Source organism: Scyliorhinus torazame, chromosome 15 (assembly GCF_047496885.1).
Source record: "Scyliorhinus torazame isolate Kashiwa2021f chromosome 15, sScyTor2.1, whole genome shotgun sequence".
Classification (NCBI taxonomy): Eukaryota; Metazoa; Chordata; class Chondrichthyes; order Carcharhiniformes; family Scyliorhinidae; genus Scyliorhinus; species Scyliorhinus torazame.
The window spans coordinates 206,036,617-206,060,454 of record NC_092721.1 but is presented as its reverse complement, the minus strand read 5'-3'; the positions used below and the strand labels follow the sequence as shown (position 1 = coordinate 206,060,454).

At 47.8% G+C, this 23,838-nt stretch overlaps 1 protein-coding gene across 2 annotated transcripts in view; it reads left to right on the top strand.

Annotated features, from left to right (window-relative positions):
* pold3 (polymerase (DNA-directed), delta 3, accessory subunit) overlaps positions 1-20,640 on the top strand; it is a 130,505-nt gene extending 109,865 nt beyond the window's left edge. Inside the window, exons 6-12 of one of the 2 annotated variants that reach the window (XM_072477508.1) lie at positions 4,718-4,988; positions 5,915-5,984; positions 6,977-7,235; positions 8,700-8,806; positions 10,116-10,297; positions 16,714-16,792; positions 18,014-20,640. In XM_072477508.1, the coding sequence (XP_072333609.1) occupies positions 4,718-4,988; positions 5,915-5,984; positions 6,977-7,235; positions 8,700-8,806; positions 10,116-10,297; positions 16,714-16,792; positions 18,014-18,237 (1,192 nt within the window). In that variant the 3' untranslated portion in view covers positions 18,238-20,640. Of the gene's footprint in view, positions 1-4,717; positions 4,989-5,914; positions 5,985-6,976; positions 7,236-8,696; positions 8,807-10,115; positions 10,298-16,713; positions 16,793-18,013 lie in introns of both variants that reach the window. The other variant, XM_072477507.1, reaches the window with a different exon arrangement.
* Positions 20,641-23,838: the final 3,198 nt, after the last annotated feature.

Below are 23,838 nucleotides of genomic sequence, written 5' to 3'. Positions count from 1 at the left end.
GAGGTTCACAGCTCCCAGCATCAAAATAACTGCCAGAGCACAAATGTAACTTACAACTGAGAAACCGGCCAGTTGGCACAACTTGATCCATGATGGTGTTTATGCTCCAGCCTAGCCTCATCCTCCCACCCCTCTTTTTCACCCTATGGACATATTCCTCTTTCATTCTCCCTCCTGTGCTTATCTAGCTTCCCGTTAAGTACATCTGTACTTTCTTTTTTTGTTATTTAGAGTACCCAATTCATTTTTTCCAATTAAGGGGCAATTTAGCGTGGCCAATCCACCTACCCTGCACATCTTTGGGTTGTGGGGGCGAAACCCACGCAAACACGGGGAGAATGTGCAAACTCCACACGGACAGTGACCCAGAGCCGGGATCGAACCTGGGACCTCGGCGCCGTGAGGCAGCAGTGCTAACCCACTGCGCCACCACACTGCCCACATCTGTACGTACTTGCCTCAACCACTCATTGTTTCACATTCTCACCACTCTCTGGGTAAAGAATTTATTTTTAATTATTGGTTTATAAAATTATAATTGTTATTTACTTCCATCAGTGGCTAGGCCAACATTTATTGTTCATCCCTAATCGCCCCTGAGAAGGGGCGGCACAGTGTTTAGCACTGCTGCCTCACAGAGCCAGATCCGGGTTCAAATCCGCCCTTGTCGAGTTTGCGCGTTCTCGCACCTGCGTGGGTTTCCTCCAGGTTCTCTGGTTTCCTCCCATAGTCCAAAGATGTGCAGGTTAGGTGGGGTTCCATGGATGGAGACGTGGTGTGGGTAGATGGTAGACAGGATTTGGGAATCAAGAAGTGAAATGAAATGAAATGAAAATCGCTTATTGTCACAAGTAGGCTTCAATGAAGTTACTGTGAAAAGCCCCTAGTCGCCACATTCCGGCGCCTATTCGGGGAGGCTGGTACGGGAATTGAACCGTGCTGCTGGCCTGCCTTGGTCTGCATTAAAAGCCAGCGATTTAGCCCAGTGTGCTAAAACAGTTACTGTCTGTAGAATTCCCAGCCACTGATCTGCTCCTGCAACCGCAGTATATAGCTGGTCAAGTTCAGCTTCTTGTCAATGGTAACCCTTCAGGATGTTGAAAGTAGGGAATTCAGTGATGGTAATGCCAGTGAATGTCATGGGACTGTTGTTGGATTGGAGATGTTCTTGCCTGGCAACTGAGATGCAAATGTTACTTGCCACTTGAGCCCGCTTGAATATTATCCAGGTCTTGCTGTGTATGGCGTCTTCAGTATTTGATAAGTTGCAAATGGTGCTGAGCATTGTGCAGTCATCAGCGAACATCCCCACTTTTAACTTTATGATGGAAGCATTGATGAAGCAGCTGAAGATGGTTGGGCCTAGGACTCTGCCCTGAGGAACTCCTGCAGTGATGTCCTGAAGCTGAGATGATTGACTCCTTTTGTGCTCGGCTTGACTCCAACCTGTGGAACGATTTCCCCCTGATTCCCATTGACTCCAGTTTAGCTAGGGTTCCTTGATGCCATACTCGGGCAAATGCTGCCTTGCTGTCAAGGGCAAGTCACTCTTAACTCGCTTCTTTAGTTCAACTTTTTTGTCCCATGTTTGAATCAAGGCTGTAATGAGGTCAGGAGCTGAGTGACCCTGGCGGAACCCAAACTGAGTGTCCGTGAGCAGGTTATTGCTGAGTAAGTGCCGCACTGTTAATGATTCCTTCCATCACTTTGCTGATGGACAGTAGGCTGATAGGGTGGTAGTTGGCCGGGTTGGATTTGTTTTTTCACACCTGGGCAATTTCCCACATTGCCGGGCAGATGCCAGTGTTGTAGCTGTAGTGGAACACTTTGATTATTCACAGTATAAAGACTTGTATTTTCCACTGCCGATACTGGTGTGAATAGTATAATGATTGGGTATTTAATTGAGTTGAATTGGTGGCCATTAACTGGGACTCCACTTGCATTCCTGTAGGTTGAAACTGTTTGAAAATGTAGTTGTTGATTTTAGGACGTGCATGTGTGTAACCTGTATCTATATAATGTGATGAATGTAGAAATTGTTATATGTTATACTCTTATCTATTATTTTAAAATATAATATATATAATAGGATAGAGACAAATGGAATTCATTCTGCATAGGTGTGAGATGATGCACTAGGGTGGGACACACAAGGCAAGGGAATACATGATAAACGGCAGGACCCTGCGAAACACCGAGCATCAGAGGGATCTTGGTGTGCATGTACACTGGTGCCTTAAGTGGATACAGTGGTTAAAAGGCATATGGCATACTTGCCTTTATTAGCAGAGGCATAAAGTTTAAGAGCAGGGAGGTTATGCTGCAACGTGTAAAATGTTGGTTAAGCCACCGCGAGGGTATTGTGTGCAGTTCTAGAATCCACATTGTGGGAGGGATGTGATAGCACTGGAAAGGGTGCAGAGGAGATTTACCAGGATGTCGCCTGGGCTGGAGAATTTAGCTATTGGATAGACTGAGGTTTTCCTTGCAGCAGAGGAGACTGAGGGGGACCTGATTGAGATGTATAAAACATGAGGGGCAGAGATAGAGTAGCTAGGAAGAAAGTTTTCACCTTGGTGGAGGGATCAATGACCAGGGGGCATAGATTTAAGATGAGGGGCAGGAGGTTTAGAAGGGATGTGTGGAAAAACCTTTTCACCCAGAGGGTGGTGGGAGTCTGGAACTCGCTGCCTGAAAGGTGGTGGAAGCAGAGACACTCATAACATTTAGGAAGTATTTAGATGTGCACTTGCAATGCCAAGGCATATTATGTGCCGTGCTAGAAAATGGGATGGAATACTTCAGTTGTTTTTGACTGGCGCAGGCGTGATGGCAAAGGGCCATTTCTGTGCTGTAGATCTCTATGGCTCTATATTTCTGGCAGTAATGTTATGAAAAACACTGTGTTACTGTATATATTTGTTGTAATAATATTATTAAAGAACCTAGGTTAAGATATCCAGATTGTCTGCTAACGCTGTAGCTAAGAAGTCATAAAATGTGAGATAATGATTGATTCTAACCATTTACTTGTTTATATATAGAGGGCTAATGGGTATTAGTATGATTGGTGGGGATTCCCTGGAGAGCAGATAGCTTATGAGGGGTTGTATTTAGCTATGCAGGTCATGTAATATCTTGGTGCGATGCAGATTATGTAATTAATAGGAGGAGCCAGGTCTGTTGTAGTTTGCCAGAGGATTTGAGTCTGACAAGACAGAAGGATTTTAATAAGAGCAGCAGTTTTGCCACATGCTGCTCGGATCAGCCAAAGTGTACTGGTTCTGCTCCTGAACGGGTCACAGTCTCCAAAAGTCTCGATACAAGTAAGCAAGTAATATGTTTGTTAACTTTATTTATAAGTGGCATTTGAACTGTATTGGGTTGTTGAATTGGCGTTAGTAGCAGGTCTAGATAGTAAAATAAGTGTTTCCTTGTATTTAAGAACCGATCAACTAATAATTATATTTTCTTTGTTAACGTGGTTAATTTTATGTTTAAATTAAAATTTGTTTTAACATAAAAGTTACCTATTGGTCAGAGGCGTCACTCTGGGGTGAAGCATTCCTTCCTCACAGTTTTACAAATTACAAAAAATAGTTTGGGGTTCTTGTCCTATCAAATGTTGGGGTCTGATCCGGGATCTTAACCGTAAACAAAATCTTAAAAGTCTATCCCTTTCTGGAATAAAGTCCTGGCTATTATTGCCTTGATTATCAGGAATATTCACCAAATAAGATATGTTGGAGGTGAATGGCACCAATTAAATATTTTCAGTTAAAGTGTAGTTCCTTTTGTAATTTAGGAAATGGAACAGCTGTTTTGTACACAGCAATGTCCCACAAACGACAATGTCAAATGATCAGATCATTTGGATATTAGCCAAGTCACCAGGTAGAACATCCTGCTGTTGAATGTAGTGCCATGGGATCATTTACATCCACCCCAAGAGGGCAAAAGGGTCCTTGGTTTGATGTTTCATCCGTTAGTTGGCACTTGGTGCATTGCTTTATCAACTGTATCTATTGTGAGGAAGGGTTTTTCGCCCGGAGGATAATTGGACTCTGGAATAAAGGAGGGTGGTGGAGACAGGTTCGATCGAGGCATTCAAATGGGAATTGGATTGCTATCTGAAAATAAATAATGTTAATAATAATCTTTATTATTGTCACAAGTGGGCTGACATTAACACTGCAATGAAGTTACTGTGAAAATCCCCTCGTCGCCACATTCCGGCGCCAGTTCGGGTACACCGAGGGAGAATTCAGAATGTTCAAGTTACCTAACAGCACGTCTTTTGGGACTTGTGGGAGGAAACCGGAGAACCCAGAGGAAACCCACGCAGACACGGGCAGACTCTGCACAGCAGTGACCCAAGCCGGGAATCGAACCCGGGACCCTGGCGCTGTGAAGCAAGGTTACGGGAATACGGTAGGGGAGTGGGACTAGGTAGAATGCTCTTTCAGAGAGCCAGTGCAGACTCGATGGGGTGAATGGCCTCCTTCTGCATTGTTAAGATTCTGTGTTGGGAGTGTCAACCTCGCTTTTGTGCTCTGGAGTAGGTCTCAGATCCACGACCTTTGACCCACCAATTGCTAGCTGACATTTTAGACTTGTGTTGACTTTCTGAATCCCTGGATTCGATCGCGCCCTGTTGCTCTTTTTCCCATCGCTTTTCCGTGAGTACTGAGAAGCTTTTTCTTTCTGATTGCAGATACAGTGCCATTCGATGTGCGGAAGCTGTTCCTCGGTCGGCAGAGGAGTTGGCTCGGCTGCAGATGTCAGTGCAGCCGCCTTCTCGGAGTTCGAATGAGTCCTCGGGCACCGGCAAGCCTATCGTGAACGGCAATGCGCCCGTGGCCCCCAAAAACGTTCCACCACAGCCCAAGGGAATCATGGGAATGTTCGCCACCAAACCCTCCGCCAAGTCACATGATAAAGAGGCGAAAGGGGAATCGGTCCTGGCAAAAGACGGGGAGAGTGCCGTAAGTGTTGGGCGGGATGGCGAGTTCAACCTCTGGGTCAAATTCAGCCGCTACTTTACACGCTCACCAAATCATTCTTTGGAGTTGGATGTAGAAATGCTTGTGGCAGCTGATGAGGAGGTATCGATGGCCCAGGGATGGCAGAGGGCACACATATGTTGGCTGGAAGAATGGCCATCAAATGGGAAGTGTAGGGGGAGGGGGAACAGTTGGAGGCTGATGTGAAAGGAGTATCTAATGTATGTTGTGCATTCACTAGAGAGTGGGGTGTCAGTTTAACACCTCTAATGATGCAACTCTCCCGTCGTGCTGCACTGGAGTGGGTGCCTGGATTTTGACCTGCAGTTTCTGAGGCAGGGCATGACTTTCCGTAAGATTTACTTAGAAAATAGGAGCAAGAGAGGCCATTCGGCTCTTCGAGCCTGCTCCGCCACTCATTGTGACCATGCCTGATAACCCCCCCCAATATCCCTTGATCCCTTTAGCCCCAAGAGCTATATCTAACTCCTTGAAATTACACAATGTTTTGGTCTCTACTTTCTGTGGTAGTGAATTCCACAGATTCACCACTCTCTGGGTGAAGACATTTCTCCTCACCTCAGTCCTAAAAGGTTATCCTTATCCTCAAACTATGACCCCTAGTTCTGGACTCTGGCACCATCGGGAACATTCTTTCTGAATCTACCCTGTCTGATCCTGTTAGAATTTTGTAAGTTTCTATGAGATCCCCCTCATGCTTTCTCTTCATTGGAATTTCGGAGGGAGTAGTGACGGTCGGATGAGAATGTTTATTTTGCTTCTTTGGGTGTATATACTTTTGCTTCCACTGCCCGACCCAGAGACCGTTTTGGGTATCAGACATTGTCTGTGACTATTAAGAGATGTTTCTCAGCCATCCAATGAATTTCCATCCTCTTCCCTTCCAGGCTCCTTCAGGCAGTAAAACAACCAGCAAAGGAAACAGCTTCAGCAACTTTTTTCTGAAAGCCAGCGCTAGTAAGTAAATCCCACTCGTGGCCATGCCGACAGTTCCCTGAACGCTGGGCCGCAATTTCCTCCCAAAACCCGTCTGACTCCCCTTTTAGATGTTTAAAATCTACCTTATTGGTCAGGCTTCTGGGCCATATGTCTCCATGTGTGGCTTGGTGTCACATTTTGTTCTGATTTGGTCCCTGTGAAGCACCTTGAGATGTTTTACAATATAAATGCATGTTTTTATTGTAGTGAATGTTATGACTGTCCCCGTGTGATTCAGAGTCCGATTTGTTCTGCTCATTCCTCCTGAAGGATGATGGACTGCAGCGGTTCAAGAAGGTGGCTCTCCACCACCTTCTCAAGGGAAATTAAGGTTGGCAATAATGAAATGAAAATGAAAATCGCTTATTGTCACAAGGCTTCAAATGAAGTTACTGTGAAAAGCCCCTAGTCGCCACATTCCGGCGCCTGTTCAGGAAGGCTGGTACGGGAACTGAACCGTGCTGCTGGCCTGCCTTGGTCTGCTTTCAAAGCCAGCGATTTAGCCCAGTGCTAAACCAGTCCCTAGTAAATGCTGACCTCACCAGCAATATCTACATCCTTTGAGAGATCAAAAATAATCTTCACATCGTTCCTTGGCACCATTCGGGTGAACTGCTTGCTTTGCATGCTAGGAGTTCTCTTTTCTTTTTGATCATATTTTGATCATGTATCTAAAGTTTTGCATTAATGCAGCACCGTATCATGGCTAAGTTTTGCATTAATGCAGCACCGTGTCATGGCTAAGTTTTGCATTAATGCAGCACCGTATCATGGCTAAGTTTTGCATTAATGCAGCACCGTGTCATGGCTAAGTTTTGCATTAATGCAGCACCGTATCATGCCTCTTACACAGCTCAGTGCTGTGTGTAGAAGCACATCAGCTGTCATGTAAGGAAGTATAAACCCTTTTATTAACAGTACGTAATGCCGGTTGTCAGCACCCAGAACTAATTCTGCTTCAAACCCCGCAGAGAAAAGTTCGCCTCCACCCAATCGAGCCGTCAAGGAAGAAGACCCTCCGACCAAATCCGCTGCAGAATCCCCAGAGAAAGGGGAGGCCCCTGAGAGGGGAGGGTGCGGTGTCAAACCTGCTTCAGAGAAAGGGGGAGCTGAGGAGAGGGTCCCTGCGAACGTGGCTGCAGGACGGAAGCCACAGGCTCAGGCGCAAAAGGAGAAAACCCTGGCAAAGAAAGAAGCAGTTGGCAAAAAACAGCCGAAGGACGGGCAGAGGTTAGTGCAGACTATGCGTGGGTGTGTTACATGGGGACTGAGGGGGTTTGAGGAGAGGGGTGAGGCGTAAACGTTTTGAGTCATTGATTCTTCGTCCGAACTGAAAGGAGGGAGAATGTGATGGAGCAAAAGAAACGGCAGCAAAAAGTAGCATCTTTCTAAGAACAAATGAGAGGTGGCCAGGTTTTGCCTCAATGTTCTTGAAGTAACTGATTTTTGTTGCAGTTTGTTTTGCTCTGACATTCTCCCTCTCAGTTCGGATGAAGGGCCCTTGATTCACAACATCAACTCTGTGTCTCTCTTGGCAGCACGGTGGTGCAGTGGTTAGCACTGCTGCCTCACGGCATTGAGGTCCCAGGTTCGATCCCGGCTCCGGGTCACTGTCTCTATGGAGTTTGCACATTGAAAATGAAAATAAAATGAAAATTGCTTATTGTCACAAGTAGGCTTCAAATGAAGTTACTGTGAAAAGCCCCTAGTCGCCACATTCCGGCGCCTGTTCTGGGAGGCTGGTACGGGAATTGAACCATGCTGCTGGCCTGCGTTGGTCTGCTTTCAAAGCCAGCGATTTAGCCCTGTGCTAAACCAGCCATTCTCCCCGTATCTGCGTGGGTCTCACGCCCACAACCCAAAGATGTGCAGCGTAGGTAGATTGGACACGCTAAATTGCCCCTTAATTGGAAAAAATGAATTGGGCACTCCAAATTTATTTTTACAAAACTGTTTCTTTCTTGAGCGATGCTGGCTGACCTGCCACGTTTCTTCCAGCTTCCTCTGTTTTTATTTCGGATTCCAGCATCCATGGTATTATGCTTATTTAAGAAATGATTTACGTGTATTGCAGGTGATACAGTGAAGGTTCATTGTGGCGAGGGGATTGTCCTTTGATGAGAGGCTGAGTAAATGGGGTTTAGATTCTCTGGAGTTTAGAAGAATGATGATGATCTGAGTGAAACATTCCAGATTCTGAGGGGGTTTGACAGGGAGGGGGGGAGGGGGGGGGAAGGCTGAGAGATTGTTCCCACTGGTCGGGGAATCTAAAACACGGGGTCACAGTCTCAGGATTGGGGGCCAATCATTTAGGACCGAGATGGGGAGAAATGTCCTCACTCCGAGGGTTGTGAATATTTGGAATTCTTGACCCCGGAGCGTTGTGGATCCATCGTTGAATATATTTCAAGCTGGGACAGACAGTTAGGGTCTCAGGGAATTAAGGGATATGGGGAGTGAGCAGAAAGGTCGAAGCCTGCTTGTTGGTGGAGCCAGCTCGATGGGCTGAATGGTCTACTCCTGTTCTCCAGCGTTCTTCTGATCAAAGCGTTGCATTTATGTAGCACCTTTAATGTGTTTGTGCTGACAGCAAAGTAGCTATATATTTTTGATTTTTATCTATCAAAGTCTATCCGAAACGGCTGACTAATTTAAAATATATCTTCGTTGTACCCACTTTTCGCTGGACAGCAGCAAGAAAACCAAAAGGAATGCAGCATTGGCCAGTGAAGCAGAGGAGCCTTCTAACAAACGGCGGCGGAGGATCAAGCTGCCTCAGTCAGACAGCAGCGATGATGAATGTCAGATAAAGTTTATAATCTCCTTTTAATCCTTGCTGTGCCAGAAGATTTTTAAATTTTAAGAAAAAACACATCTTGTTCAGTTTTAATTTTGAGGCTGGGTACAAATGCAGAAAGTGCCGTTTCCACCCTCTGTTTGGACAATTCCGCACCCACCCATGTAAATGGGGGGAAATTGAATTTTGAATGCAGTACTTTAGTTATTATTTTTTAAAGCTCTGGTCTCGTGAACAACTCTGAACTCGCTCACCACCAGCCTTGGTAATTGCAGGTCTACCTTGGGGATCTTGGTTCTGCTTTCAGCTCTTGTCCTTGTGCATTCCCCCTCCTGTGCAAGACAACCAGCCCACCCTGTTCTGTCCCCACGGTCTGACTCGCACCAACTCGCTTCGGGTCGCTGGTTATTTGCTTACTCTTGACTCTGTGGCACCCTGGATGGTCGCTCACCTGTAACGCCAGGCCTGCTCACTAAGCATATTATTTGGTAGGCCCACAGAGAGTGTCTAGGGACCTCAGAGGAACGCACAGCGGTTCGGTGTGCTTGCTTCAGTCCCTCCCCTATGATCTTCGCTGGCTAGAAAGACATTCTTGAATGTAACTTTATTTGTTTGCTAGCCTATTTCTTGGGAGCACCATCACCTCCCAATCATCACCTCCCAAGTCAGAAGCCATGGTGACTTGGTCAAGTGTTGCTGGGTCAAAGCCCAGGGCACAACTATGGGAGCACCATCACCAAAGGTTCTGCAGTGGTTGAAGAAGATGGCCCATCACCCATCTACTCCAGTGAAAGTAGGAATAGATGATCAATGTGCCAGCAGTGCCCATGTTTCGAGATTTGATTGCCTAAGCAGACCAGTTATTGGCACCTGGGCATCTATTTTGGATAGCTACAGGATGTTTATCAACCAAACAAATGTCATGCAGTACAATGATTCCATGTCTTTTCATAGTTCAACTCCAGGTTTCCCATTCAGTGCCACAAACGCCATACCCATTTTAAGCCCAGTTCTCAAACAGCAACATAGAATTAAAGCGCTGGCAGTGAGGACCTTGTGGAATTTGAGGCTGCAGGGTTTCGGTGAGCGGCAGAGGTAGAATTAGAAAGAGTGAGTAGGTATCAGTGAGTAATGTTGATGAGGAGGGGAGTGATCTTGGCGACTGGTATAGGATGCAGAGTTAAAAGCTAAGCTGTGCATTAAGAAGAGTGCCCAAGGTTTCATACAGCTCAGGGTGGGGGGGAGCCAGGGAGGGAGGTTTTGGCTGCTCTCAAGTTTGAACCACTCTGACTATGTCTTGATCTCTGTTGCAGTAATCCCTGATTCTCCTGAAGCTTGCGATATAAAGACTCCATCACCACCTCATGATGAGCCGATCAAGGAAGAGGATGCATCACCTCAGTGCCTTTCAGACGTTGAGGTTAAGCCGACATGTTGGGAAAGTGCAGATGAAGCTGCGGTAATGAGCAGTTCCTCTACCATGAAGTCTTTATCGGTAAGGATTGTTCAACTGGTTTATGCAGAAGATAATTTGCAGCAAAATGGTAAGAAGATTGTTCTAGCAAGCAGCTGCGGCAATTCTCCAGATGTAAAAGGGACAAAATAAGCTTCTGTAGTGAAAGCAGTCTTTTGCATCAGGGCTTGGTCCTACTGATTTCAATGACTCATTCTGGCTTTGTGCCATTAAGTATGGTTCATTTTGGGCAGCACGGTGGCGCAGTGGTTAGCACTGCAGTCTCAAGGTGCCGAGGTCCCAGGTTCGATCCCGGCTCTGGGTCACTGTCCATGTGAGGCTGTTTAGCACAGGGCTAAATCGCTGGCTTTGGAAGCAGACCAAGGCAGGCCAGCAGCACGGTTCAATTCCCGTAACAGCCTCCCCGAACAGGCGCCAGAATGTGGCGACTAGGGGCTTGTCACAGTAACTGCATTTGAAGCCTACTTGTGACAATAAGCGATTTTCATTTTCATTTCATTTCATGTGGAGTTTGCACATTCTCCCCGTGTTTGCGTGGGTAGCACCCCCACAACCCAAAGATGTGCAGGGTAGGTGGATTGAACACACTAAATTGCCCCTGAATTGGGAAAAATTAATTGGATACTCTATAAAAGATCGTTCATTTTTAGCAAATTTAAAACCACAATGTACAACAACAAACTGCATTTATATAGCACCGTAAACTCAAAACGATTTTGTAGCATTTCATAGTATGGTAATCAAGTAAAATGTGACACCAGGCGACGTGCCGGTGATCAAAGTTTTAAGGAGTGTCTTAACAGGACATTAGGAAGCGAATTCAGAGCTGCTTATTTTTATTTAGCGAATGCAAAGTCCCTGAGCCAAGCAGTTTCTTCTTGTCCTGCTGCGTTGAGTGCGATAGGCCTCCGCTGAGCATGTGGATTGGACATTCTTCAATGATGTGCAGAAGGAGACCAGTCAGCCCATCAAGTCTGCACCGACCCTTGGAAAGAGCATCCTACCTAAGCCCACACCTCCGCCCTCTCCCCGTAAAACAGTAACTCCATCTAATCTTTTGGAAACTAAGGGCCAATCCACCTAACCACATCTTTGGACTATGGGAGGAAACCGGAGGAAACCCACGCAGACACGGAGAGAAAGTGCAAACTCCACACAGACGGTACCCTGAGGCCAGAATTGACCTGGGACCCTGGTGCTGTGATGCAGCAGTGCTAACCACTGTGCCACAGTGCTGCCCCTTAACCATCTTTTTTTTTTAAAAAAATGTTTATTAAGAATTTTTCAACCGTACAAACCCCCCCCCCCCCCCCCCCCCCCCCCGTAACAAAAAAGAAAAGAAAAGTCGCATAGCAATACATAAACATATCAATTCAACTTAATACAGAACTTTGTACATTGGATTCCTCCCGCACATATCGACTTTCCCAAACGTTTATGTATTTTCTTGCTCAAGTGCCCCGAGGGAACCCCCCCCCCCCGAACGAGGTGTCTCCCCCCACCCCATCTCCGGGTTGCTGCTGCTGCTGACCGACCTCCATCTAACACTCCGCGAGATAGTCTAGGAACGGTTGCCACCGCCTGGAGAACCCCTGCGCAGACCCCCTCAAGGCAAACTTTATCCTCTCCAACTTGATGAATCCTGCCATGTCATTTATCCAGGCTTCCACACTGGGGGGGGCTTCGCATCTTTCCACACTAACCAGATCCTCCGCCGGGCTACCAGGGACGCAAAGGCCAGAATGCCGGCCTCTTTCGCCTCCTGCACTCCCGGCTCGTCCGCCACTCCAAATAGTGCTAGCCCCCAACTTGGCTTGACCTGGTCTTTCACCACTTTAGAAATAGTTCTCGAAACACCCCTCCAGAACCCATCCAGTGCCGGGCACGACCAGAACATATGGGCGTGGTTCGTCGGGCTTCCTGAGCACCTCCCACATCTGTCCTTCACCCCAAAGAACCTACTCAGCCTCGCCCCCGTCATATGCGCTCTGTGAATAACCTTAAACTGTATCAGGCTAAGCATGGCACACGAGGAAGAAGAATTAACCCTACTCAGGGCATCAGCCCACAGACCCTCTTCAATCTCCTCCCCCAACTCCTCCTCCCATTTACCCTTAAGCTCCCCTACCAAAGCCTCCCCCTCTTCTTTCATCTCCTGGTATATCGCCGACACCTTGCCCTCTCTGACCCATATGCCCGAAATCACCCTGTCTTGAATCCCCTGTGCCGGGAGCAACGGAAATTCCCTCACCTGTCGCCTCACAAACGCCCTCACCTGCATGTACCTGAAAGCGTTTCCCGGGGGTAGCCCAAACTTCTCCTCCAGCGCCCCTAGGCTCGCAAACGTCCCATCAATGAACAGGTCCCCCATTCTTCTAATCCCTGCCCGATGCCAGCTCTGAAACCCCCCCGTCCATCCTTCCTGGGACAAACCGCTGGTTATCCCTCATCGGGGACCACACCGAGGCTCCCATTGCACCCCTGTGTCGTCTCCACTGGCCCCAGATCTTTAGCGTTGCCGCCACCACCGGACTCGTGGTGTACCTTGACGGCGAGAGCAGCAGCGGTGCCGTCACCAGCGCCCACAGACTCGTTCTTTGCAGGACGCCATCTCCAACCTCTTCCATGCCGCCCCCTCTCCCTCCATCACCCGCTTACGGATCATCGCCACATTGGCTGCCCAGTAGTAGCCACCCAGATTTGGCAACGCCAGCCCTCCTCTATTTCTACTACGCTCCAGAAACCCCCTCCTTACCCTCGGGGTCTTATTTGCCCACACAAAACCCATAATGCTCCTGCCTACCCTCTTTAAAAAAGGCTTTGGTGATCACAATTGGAAGGCACTGGAACACAAAAAGAAACCTCGAGAGGACCACCATTTTAATCGACTGTACTCTGCCCGCAAGCGAGAGTGGCAACATGTCCCATCGTTTGAAGTCCTCCTCCATCTTCTCCACCAGCCGCGTTAAATTAAGTTTATGCAGGCCCCCCCAACTCCTAGCTATTTGGATCCCCAAGTACCAAAAGCTCCTTTCCGCCCTCCTCAACGGTAGGTCGTCTCTCCCTTTTTCCTGGTCCCCTGGATGCACCACGAAGAGCTCACTTTTCCCTACATTGAGCTTATAGCCCGAAAAGTCCCCAAACTCCCTTAGAATCTGCATGACCTCCACCATCCCCTCCGCTGGATCCGCCACATACAGCAACAGGTCGTCTGCATACAGCGACACTCGATGCTCCTCTCCCCCTCGGACCACCCCCCTCCATTTCCTGGACTGCCTTAATGCCATGGCCAAAGGTTCAATTGCTAATGCAAACAACAGGGGGGACAGGGGGAGCCCCTGCCTCGTCACTCGATACAGCCGAAAATACTCCGACCTCCGCCAATTCGTAACCACACTCGCCACCGGGGCTCTATATAGGAGCTTAACCCAGTTTATAAACCCTCCCCCGAACCCAAACCTCCGCAACACTTCCCAGAGATACTCCCACTCCACTCGGTCAAAGGCCTTCTCCGCATCCATAGCTGCCACTATCTCCGCCTCTCCCTCCACCGATGGCATCATTATCACGTTTAGGAGCCTCCGCACATTGGTGTTTAGCTGCCTGCCCTTTACAAATCCCGTCCGGTCCTTGTGAATCACCCCCGGGACACAGTCCTTGATCCTAGTAGCCAGCACTTTTGCCAGCAGCTTAGCATCCACGTTGAGGAGAGAGATTGGCCTGTACGACCTACATTGCAGTGGGTCCTTGTCCCGCTTCAGGATCAAAGAGATCATCGCCTCAGACATTGTCGGGGGCAGGGTCCCGTGTCCCGTCCCCCCCCCTCCCTTGCCTCATTGAAAGTCCTTACCAGCAACGGGGCTAACAGGTCCGCATACTTCCTGTAAAACTCAACCGGGAACCCATCCGGTCCCGGGGCCTCCCCTGCCTGCATGCTCCCCAGTCCTTTAATCAGCTCCTCCAACCCAATTGGCGCCCCAAAACCAGCCACCTCTTGCTCCTCCACCCTCGGGAACCTCAGTTCCCTTAACCATCTTCTGCGATGAGTGTTCCCAGGGTTTTTGCTCCAGGGCTGTTGCTCATGAGGCTCCGATCTCCCATACCGTTATACCATTTCTTCCTCTTCTCGAATGTTCAAAGACATGTGTGTAAGACCCTCATGTGGCTGCGGTCATTCTTCCAGAAGCCTGGTAAACGGGACACATTCCCTCTGCAGTTTCCCACCTTAACAGCCCTTTGGAACCACAAAGGTCAGGTGACCCTCTTGCTCAGGGTCTGCAAGTGTTTATGGTTATCTGGTTCCAACCTCCCCCTCCTTTTCACTATGAAATTGCTATCTTTTGCTTATGACCTTTCTTGTGGTTCACCGCGGTAGGTCTTGTGTCTGGACACCTGTGGTTCCATCATTGTACACTTTTATTTTTAAGCTTGAGTCCGAATATTTCTTTACTTGACCAAATTTCCCATCATGCAAAAAGTGACATATACGCCTGACCAGGTAAGGGTGGTAGATGTCTTTCTCTAAAAGAGAGCAGCGAACCAGGTGGGATTTTACAACAATTGATAGTTTCATTGTCACCATTACTGGGACTAACTTTCAATTTCAGATTTTTCTTTATTGAATTTAAATCCCATCAGCTGATGTGGTAGGTTTGAACCTGTGTCCCTAGAGCATTTAGTCAGGGCCTCTGGATTAGTAATCCAGTGACAATACCAAGGTACTGCCACTGGAAACAGTTTCCTTGTGGGTTTTTTAAAAATGTATTTTATTATAAACATGTATCAAAACCGGTTACAGCGAACAAACACCCCGGGAAACATGCTTCCCAGCAATCAACTATACAGTCTGTCTAGATTTTCCCCCCTTTTCACCCCCCACTTCCCCCGCGACGAACAGCCCCTCAAACACGGTCACAAACATCCCCCACCTTTTCTCAAACCCCCCTGAAGAGCCCCTTAACTCATACTTTATCTTCTCTAATCGCAGGAAGTCATACAGGTCACCCAACCAAGCTGCTACCCCCGGTGGCGATGCCGACCGCCACTCCAGCAAAATTCACCGCCATGAAATCAGAGAGGCGAAGGCCAAGACAACTGCCGTCCTCTTCTCCATGAGCGCCGGCTTCTCTGAGACCCCAAATACCGCCACCAAAGAGTCCGGGTCCTCCACCTCCTCCACTATCCTGGCTAAGACTGCGTACACTCCCACCCAGAATCTTCCCAATTTTGCACAATCCCAAAACATGTGCTCGTGATTTGCTGGCCCCCGCCCACACCTCTCACACTCATCTGCTACCCCCTGAAAGAATCCACTCATTTTCGCCCGAGTCATATGCACCCTGTGCACCACCTTAAACTGTATCAGGCTCATCCTTGCACATGAGGAGGTCCCGTTTACCCTATGCAGTGCCTCACTCCATGCTCCCCAATTGATCTCCGCTCCCAACTCTGCTTCCCATTTCTCCTTGATCTTCACCACCCGCTTGCCTCCCTGCTCACCCAGCCACTTGTATTAATCTCCAATTCTTCCCTCCCCTTCCACATCCGGAAGCAGCAGTCGCTCCAGCAGGGTGTATCCCGGCAATCTAGGGAACCCCCTCCAGACCTTTCGTGCAAAGTCCCTAACCTGTAGATACCTGAACTCACTCCCCCTCGGCAGCTCTACCCTCTTCCTTAGCTCCTCCAGACTGGCGAACCCTTCCTCCAAATACAGATCCCTCACCTTGACCAGCCCCACTTCCCTCCACCTCCTGTATACACTATCCACAACCCCCCCCCCCCCGGTCAAACCCATGATTCTCACACAGCGGCGTTAGCACCGACATCCCTTCCACCCTAAAATGCCTCCTCAACTGATTCCATATCTTCACTGTCGACTGCACCACTGGGCTCCCTGAATACCTACTCGGAGCCATTGGCAACACTGCCTTCACCGTAGCCCTCAAACTAGACCCCTTACAAGATTCCTCCTCCATCCTAACCCACTCTACCCCTTCTCCTTCCCACCACCGCCGCACCTTGTCCCCTTGTGGGATGTGTTGAGGCTCTAGCTGTAATACAACGTGAAAATGACTAATATTAAAAACCAAAGCAGGAAATACACATCAAGGTAATCAGTAATCATCAGGAATGGGTGAGATAGGGCAGCACGGTGGCGCAGTGGGTTAGCCCTGCTGCCTCACGGCGCCGAGGTCCGAGGTTCGATCCCGGCTCTGGGTCACTCTCTGTGTGGAGTTTGCACATTCTCCCCGTGTTTGCGTGGGTTTCTCCCCTACAACCCAAAGATACGCAAGGTAGGTGGATTGAACACGCTAAATTGCCCCATAATTGGAACAAAAATGAATTGGGTACACTAAATTTATTTTAAAAAACGGAATGGGAGAGATAGTTCAATATTGCAGCCACATCTCATCTTCTATTTCTCTTCTCCCCCACAGAAGGCAGTGAGAGTGAAACGAAGGAAACGGCGGCGAGTTCTCAAATCCAAGACCTTTCTGGATGAAGAGGGCGCTATGGGTAAGATTTACCAATTACTGCATGCTCCTTCACCTCTATACCATTTGCTCAGTAAATCCATACATTGTTCTGGGATCCTCCTGGGCGAGGGCATGGGGGTGGGAAGTCCTCTTTTTAAAAAAAAAAAAAAAAAAATTTTATTAAGGTTTTTTAACAACACAATTTTTTCCCCTTACAAACAATCCCCGCCCCCTCCCGTAACAAAATAACACAAATTCTCCCTGAGCAAGATATATACAAGGCAAGATGGTATATTTACATAGCTTTATACACTGGCTCTTGGTCGCGCGTACCGTTTCCCCCCCACCCTCCATGCTATCTCCCGCTCGTCCATCCCCTCAAACAGTCTCTTGTTTCCCCCCCCCCCGGGTTGCTGCTGCTGCTGATCGACCTTCTTCTAACGCTCCGCGAGATAGTCTAGGAATGGTTGCCACCGCCTGGAGAACCCCTGTGCAGACCCTCTCAAAGCAAACTTGATTCTCTCCAATTTTATGAACCCCGCCATGTCGTTAATCCAGGCCTCCAGGCTAGGGGGCTTCGCCTCCTTCCACAATAGCAAGACCCTTCGCCGGGCTACTAGGGACGCAAAGGCCAGAATTCCAGCCTCTTTCGCCTCCTGCACTCCCGGCTCATCCACTACTCCAAATATTGCTAGCCCCCAGCTTGGCTTGACCCGGACATTCACCACCTGGAATATTACTCCCGCCACTCCTCTCCAGAACCCCTCCAATGCCGGGCATGACCAAAACATATGGACATGGTTCGCCGGGCTCCCTGAACATCTTTCACATCTATCCTCTACTGGGAAGTCCTCTTGATGGAGAGGACATGGGGGTTGGAGGGATTTCCTCCTTGGAGAGGCCGGGGTGGGGTCACCTAATGGGCGAGGGTTTGGGAATTCAGAATGAAGAGGTTATGAGGTCTGAAGCTCCGTCAGGGTTGAAGTCTTTGTTCGGCTTGAAACTGTGGCCAGGGAAGGGAATAGAGTCAGTAGCAGAGCATGGAGTTGTGGGAGTTGGTGGTGTGAGAGCACGGCAATGGCTTGGATCATCCTAGTATTTCAGCTTATCCATGGCTGGATGTTGGACACACACAGTGGACAGGTTGAAGGAAAGGAAGGCACTTAAAATATATATAAAATACATTCCCCAATGTATGAGTAAGACAATGTAACCAGCTGGGTCGTCTCATTTTGTTTCCCCCACTTCCTGCCTATATCAGTGACGGAGAAAGTCTACCAGAGCGAGTCGTGCACCGACAGCGAGAGCGAGTTTGCAGCCAAGCAACAAGAGTCAAAGAATCTCTCTGGGCCCAAACCAGCCAGCATGAAGAGCGCAGCAGGAGGCAAAGAGCAGCCAAAGGAGCAGAAGGAGAAGAAAGCAGCAACCTCTAGCAGGGCAGGCAAGCAGGTGTCCATCATGGGATTCTTTAAAAAGGCCACCTAGTTCCAGCTTGCAACTGGTATCATATTGACTCTCTCTCTCTCCCAGTGTTGAATGTGCGTCATCAATCATCATGGACAGACATTGAGATCTAAACGGGTGTCCAAAAAAGCTAACCATAGACACTCGATATATTAAAAATCTAAGTTGATGGTGAACGATCTAAAGGAAACTTGGTGCTGATGTGTTGGAAAGGTCTCCTTAGACCGAGGACTGCAGTTCATAACCCTCAAAAGAGTTACTCAAATTGGGAGTGTCTAGCGATTGTTTCATATTGCACATTTAAACATTGTGTATTGTTAGGTGTCTTTATTCTCCCTCACATTTCTGGGAGTAATTGATCTTCAAACCGTATTGTGTACCCTTCTTAATCACCCACAAGGGTGATGCCTACTAATTAGACTCTCATCAATTCACTGAAATGATTGTGTGTGCATCATTGTTACAGCACCATGATGCCAGGCTTCAACCATCCCACTGGCTGAGGCGGTTTCAGCTGAAAATGTTCAACGTTTGTTTTCTTCTCTCCTGGTTTCTAATCAGAGTACGGTTGGTTTTGTTTGTTTTTAAAAAAAGTAGTGCCAGCTTGTAAAATGTTACAATAGATTTGAAGTCTCGTCATTCAGAAGGATAAGCTTCTTTTACTCTGCATGCTGCCTGGCATTCTGTGCTGTTACAACACGTGTTACTGGTGTACTTTGCTGCCTTGCACACTTTTGTGTTGTGGATTATCCTCAAAAGCCCTGTAAAGTTCGAGGAGCAGGTCATGGGACTGAGATAATGTACCAGACCTTTTAACAATCGTTTCAGGAACATTCCTTCCACTCACCACCAGATCTGGCACTGGGTACAGCTCCGCCGTCACACAATCACCCACAGCTATCTTCCCCCTCTATGTGAGAAGATGATGTGGAGATGCCGGCGTTGGGCTGGGGTGGGCACCGGAAGAAGTCTTACAGCACGAGGTTAAAGTCCAACAGGTTTGTTTCGAATCACTAGCTTTCGGAGCACAGCTCACCTGAGGAAGGAGCAGCGCTCCGACAGCTTGTGATTCAAAACAAACCTGTTGGACTTTAACCTGATGTTGTAAGACTTCTTACTATGTGAGAAGAGGTAGTGAATGTCTAAAGATTGTCTAAGGCATCACTATGTTGTGCAAGTGCAGACACAGTTGATTTACTTCCCTTCATTAGGCACTACGCCCACCCACTTACTGCTCCAAGTGATAAACAAACCACCACTTTGTCCACCAATCCCCAACCATGCTGAGATTCACCCTAGCCTGTAAAGCTCCCATGTCTGCACCTGATGGCTGCAATGGTCTGCTGGTAAATGTTTTCAAATACATACTGACTGTATTCCGACAGCTGCAGACATATTTTGATCAAGAGAGGTTAAGTTTGAGTGCTCACCTTGGTTAACTGCCCCAATGAGAGGAATTCAACCTGACTCTCAGTCAGGTCTGGACTCCAGCACTGGGATTGGATACAGTGGACTGATATTAATCACCAATTCTCCTGACGTCTCAATAACCAAGAAGTGACTATGGTAATCGTGGTGGCTGGATGTGGCCCTGATGATGAGGGTGAACATTTGTAAATGAGCAGTTCTCTGCGATATTATCTACCGTGTTCCTTCAGGGTTCCCATGCTTTTCGATAAATTTGTGCAAATAACCAGCCTTGCACAGATTTGGGACACTTGTCCCTCCGCTCTCCAGCCTGTCAACAGACAAATATATCCAGATTTTTGATATATTTACAAAAGCTCCTCTTGGTACTTGTAACTCTTGAGTGTGAGGAGGCAGTTTCTGTGGAGGATTTGTCAGTCTAAGGCAGAGTTCAGAAATCCTTAAAGGACCCTAAATGCAATGGATGTGCGACTAAGAATTCATTTCATTTGTGTTTCAGGCTAGGGCTAGTTCGAGCGTTGGGGGGTAGGTGTTGTCAGCGGGTTAGGTTTGGGAGGAAGTTCTATAATTGAGTAACCCTATGAAACATTTTCTGTTTAAAGTTTATGATCTGTGAATAAAAGTTTTTTTAAAAATAAGCTAAAATTGCCCATTGTAAATCTGTGCATGTCTTCACTCCACAGCAAATGTGTTTTGACATACATATGCAGTACAGAGTTCGGTACAAGTCCCTGGAGTAGATCTTGAACCCAGCATATTGCCCCTAAGTGACCAGTCACATCCTACATGACTACAGCTGTGCCAGCTCATCCCTCCTTACCTTCTACTGCTGCTGAAACCCCTGACATCTCCAAGCTCAATTTTAACAATGACTTCCAAGTTTGACCCTAAAAGCAGTCTCTCAACAACAACCTCCAGCTGCCGAAGCCTTCAAACCATCTCGTTCCTCACTGCCTCTCTCTCTTCACCTTATTAAAACCACCTCCAAAAAACTCACCTCTTTGATCTCGCCTGCAGTTGGTTGTCTGAACCTCCCAATCTCTGCTCTGTTGGACCTGCCCCTCTGTGAAAAGAAGCTTTGTTACCTTAAGGGTGCTGTGTAAGTAATGTTGCCTTTGAGTGAATGTGTAGGATTCAATCACTGGCCTTTGCAGAGTTCTGTTCATAGACTGGTACAGCGCAGGAGCAAGTAATTTGGCTCATTCTGCCAGAGTTGAATCTTATTAATTTGCGGGACGTTTGCTGCTGGCAAGGTGCCCCTAATTTTCTTTTGAGTTGACACTCTCCGATCCTTTCCCCATAATCCTGCGATTCTTTACTGTCTACAGTGCATGTTTTCATGGGTTATGGGTGTCGCTGGCAAGACCAGCATTTGTTGCTCATTCCTAGATGCACTTGGGTTGAGTGCATTCCTGACGACCATTGCAGCGGGGCAGTTAAGAGTCACGTTTCGATGGAGCTGCAGTCACATGTAGGCCAGACTGGGTAAGGGCGGCATATTTCCTTCCCGAAAGGACATTAGTGAACCAGGCGGGTTTTGACAGAAATCATAGTAAAATCGGATAGTTTCATAGTCACCACCACAAAGGACAATACAGAACAGGAACAGGCCCTTCGGCCCTCCAAGCCTCTGCCGACCATGCTGCCCGTCTAACCTAAAACCTTCTACACTCCTGGGGACCATCCCTCTATTCCCATCCTATTCATGCAATTGTCAAGATGCCAGTTAAACGTCACTCTCGTCCCTGCTTCCACCATTTCCTCCAGTAGCAATATACCACCCATCGCGCACTTGGTTCCGATGCATATAACAGCAAGTCGTCTGCATACAAAGATACCTTATGCTCCACCTCTCCGGATTAAACTCCATCTGGCATCTCTCGGCCCAAGTCTCCAACCAATCAGTATCCTGCTGTATTGGGGGTGGGGAAAGCGGAATACTAGGCGATCGTTATTTCGGATCATGCTCCACGCTTGGTGGATGTGGTCTTTGAGAAGGGGCCTGCACAGAGGCTGGCGTGGAGATTGGATGTGGGGCTGCTTGCAGATCCGGGTTTTCGTGCGAGGATGGGGAAGGTGATTGATGATTATGTGGCGTTCAATAAAAGAATTCCAGATTTTAACAACTTAAATTCCACCAGCTGCTGTTGTGGGATTTGAACTTGTGTCTTCATAGAATTGAAACATCGAATCGCTGCAGTGCAGAGGAGGCCATTTGGCCCATCTGGTGCACCAAACTTTCAAAAGAGGAGTGAACATAGTGTTTTAGTGGTAATGTCACTGGACCAGTAATCCAGAGGCCCAGGCTAATGATCAGACACAGTAGTTAGCGCTTTCGTCTCTGCCAGGGACCCAAGTTCCATTCCGACCTTGGGCAACTATTTGTGTGGAGTTTGCACATTCTCCCCGTGTCTCCGTGGGTTTCCTCCAGGTGCTCCGGTTTCCCCCACAGTCCAAAGATGTGCAGGTTAGTTGGATTGGCCAAGCTAAATTGCCCCCTGGTGTCCAGGGATGTGCAGGTTAGGTTTTGGGGATAGGGTGAGGTGAGCATAGAGTGCTCATTCAAAGGTTTGGTGCAGACTTGATGGGCTGAATGGCCTCCTCCTGCACTCTTGGGATTCAGTGATTCATAAGCAAAGACTTGGGGTATTAAAGGGGAGAAATCAGAGCTCAGGTAGCTGAAAATACTTTCTTGCCATGGCATTCCCTTGAACAAACACCGAACAAGGATCAGTACCTTCAAGACGCGTACCCTGCAGGGCATTTTCCAATCCGCAGCCCAAGTATGTTGGCCAGTTGTAATATTTACTATCTTGCAGGGCGGCACGGTTTTGCACTGCTGCCTCATAGCGCCGAGGGTTCGATCCCTGGTCACTGTCAGTGTGGAGTTTGCACATTCTCCCCATGTCTGTGTGGTTTTCACCCCCACAACCCAAAAAGATGTGCAGGGTAGGTGGATTGGCCACGCTAAATTGCCCCTTAATTGGAAAAGAAAATAATTGGGCACTCTAAATTTTTTTTAAAAGTTACAGCCTTGCTGGTAACCGAGAGTGGCTAGGTCAGCACAACCTAGGGTCGGAACACAGGATCTTCCTGGTCTGTGGCCTGGTGACAAAGTAGCATTAAAGTTACCGGGTAAGAGGGAATCATCTCTTACTCTTGACTAACTGCTTGCTAATAGCTGGACAGTCTGGACCTCCTCCCTTCACTCCATTCCACTCGCTTGCTGGCATATAACACCCAACCTAAACTTGGCGTCAATTCTTTTTTTTTTAAATAGGCCCATTGAAAGGACGTGTGTGAGTGTGTCGCTGGTTCGGCCAGTATTCACTGCCCGTTGAGAAGGTAAGCTACCAGCTGAGCAATTTTCTCAGCTATTTCGGAGGCAGTGAAGGAAGAGTGAACTATTTCTGCCGGCCTGGAGTCACGCCACACCGAGAAAGGACAGCGGCTTTCTATTGCTAAAGGGCATTGGTGAACCAGAGGGGTTTTTACATTGATCCCGTAATTTCATGGTCACCCTTACAGATGCCTGCTTTTTCTTCAAGAAGTTTAAAAAAACTAAATTTAAACTTCTCTAGTTGTCTCTGAGTCTTGAACTTGAGTCTCTGAAGTAACATAACCACTATGCTACCCTTCTTGGTTGATTTATTTTACCTTTTTCAACAGTTTCCAGTTAAGGCACTGTCCTGCACCGTGGGCTCTTAGTTATGCTTCACAATTTAATAAAACTCCCCCTTCATTCTGACAGTATAATGTTCCACTCCAGTGACATCATGAATAGGAGCATGGGGGGAGGGGGGGGGGTTGGGGGAGAGGGGGTGACACTGTGTGACTCAAGGAAAATGTAAGTGAAAAGCTGTTCCAGGGCACCTGCCCCTAGGCTGCATTTAACCAACATTTCTGGGTGGGAACACGGGGTCGGATACCGTGCTTGTATGGCCGTGGTCTTGTCACAAGATTCAGAGACAGACTCAGCAATTTGCTTTCGCTTGGTGAGTATTAAGTAGAGAAATGCCTTGTAAATGGGAGGTGGAGGGGTTGCATAAAGAAAAATGGGCACCCAGTCAAAGATGGCGATATTAGGACACATGACCAAAAGCTTGGTTAAAACGCATTTACAAGCCTCTTAAAAGAGGAGAGAGAGAGAGGTTTAGGGAGGGTAGATCCCCGTGTTTGCGTGGGTTTCCTCCG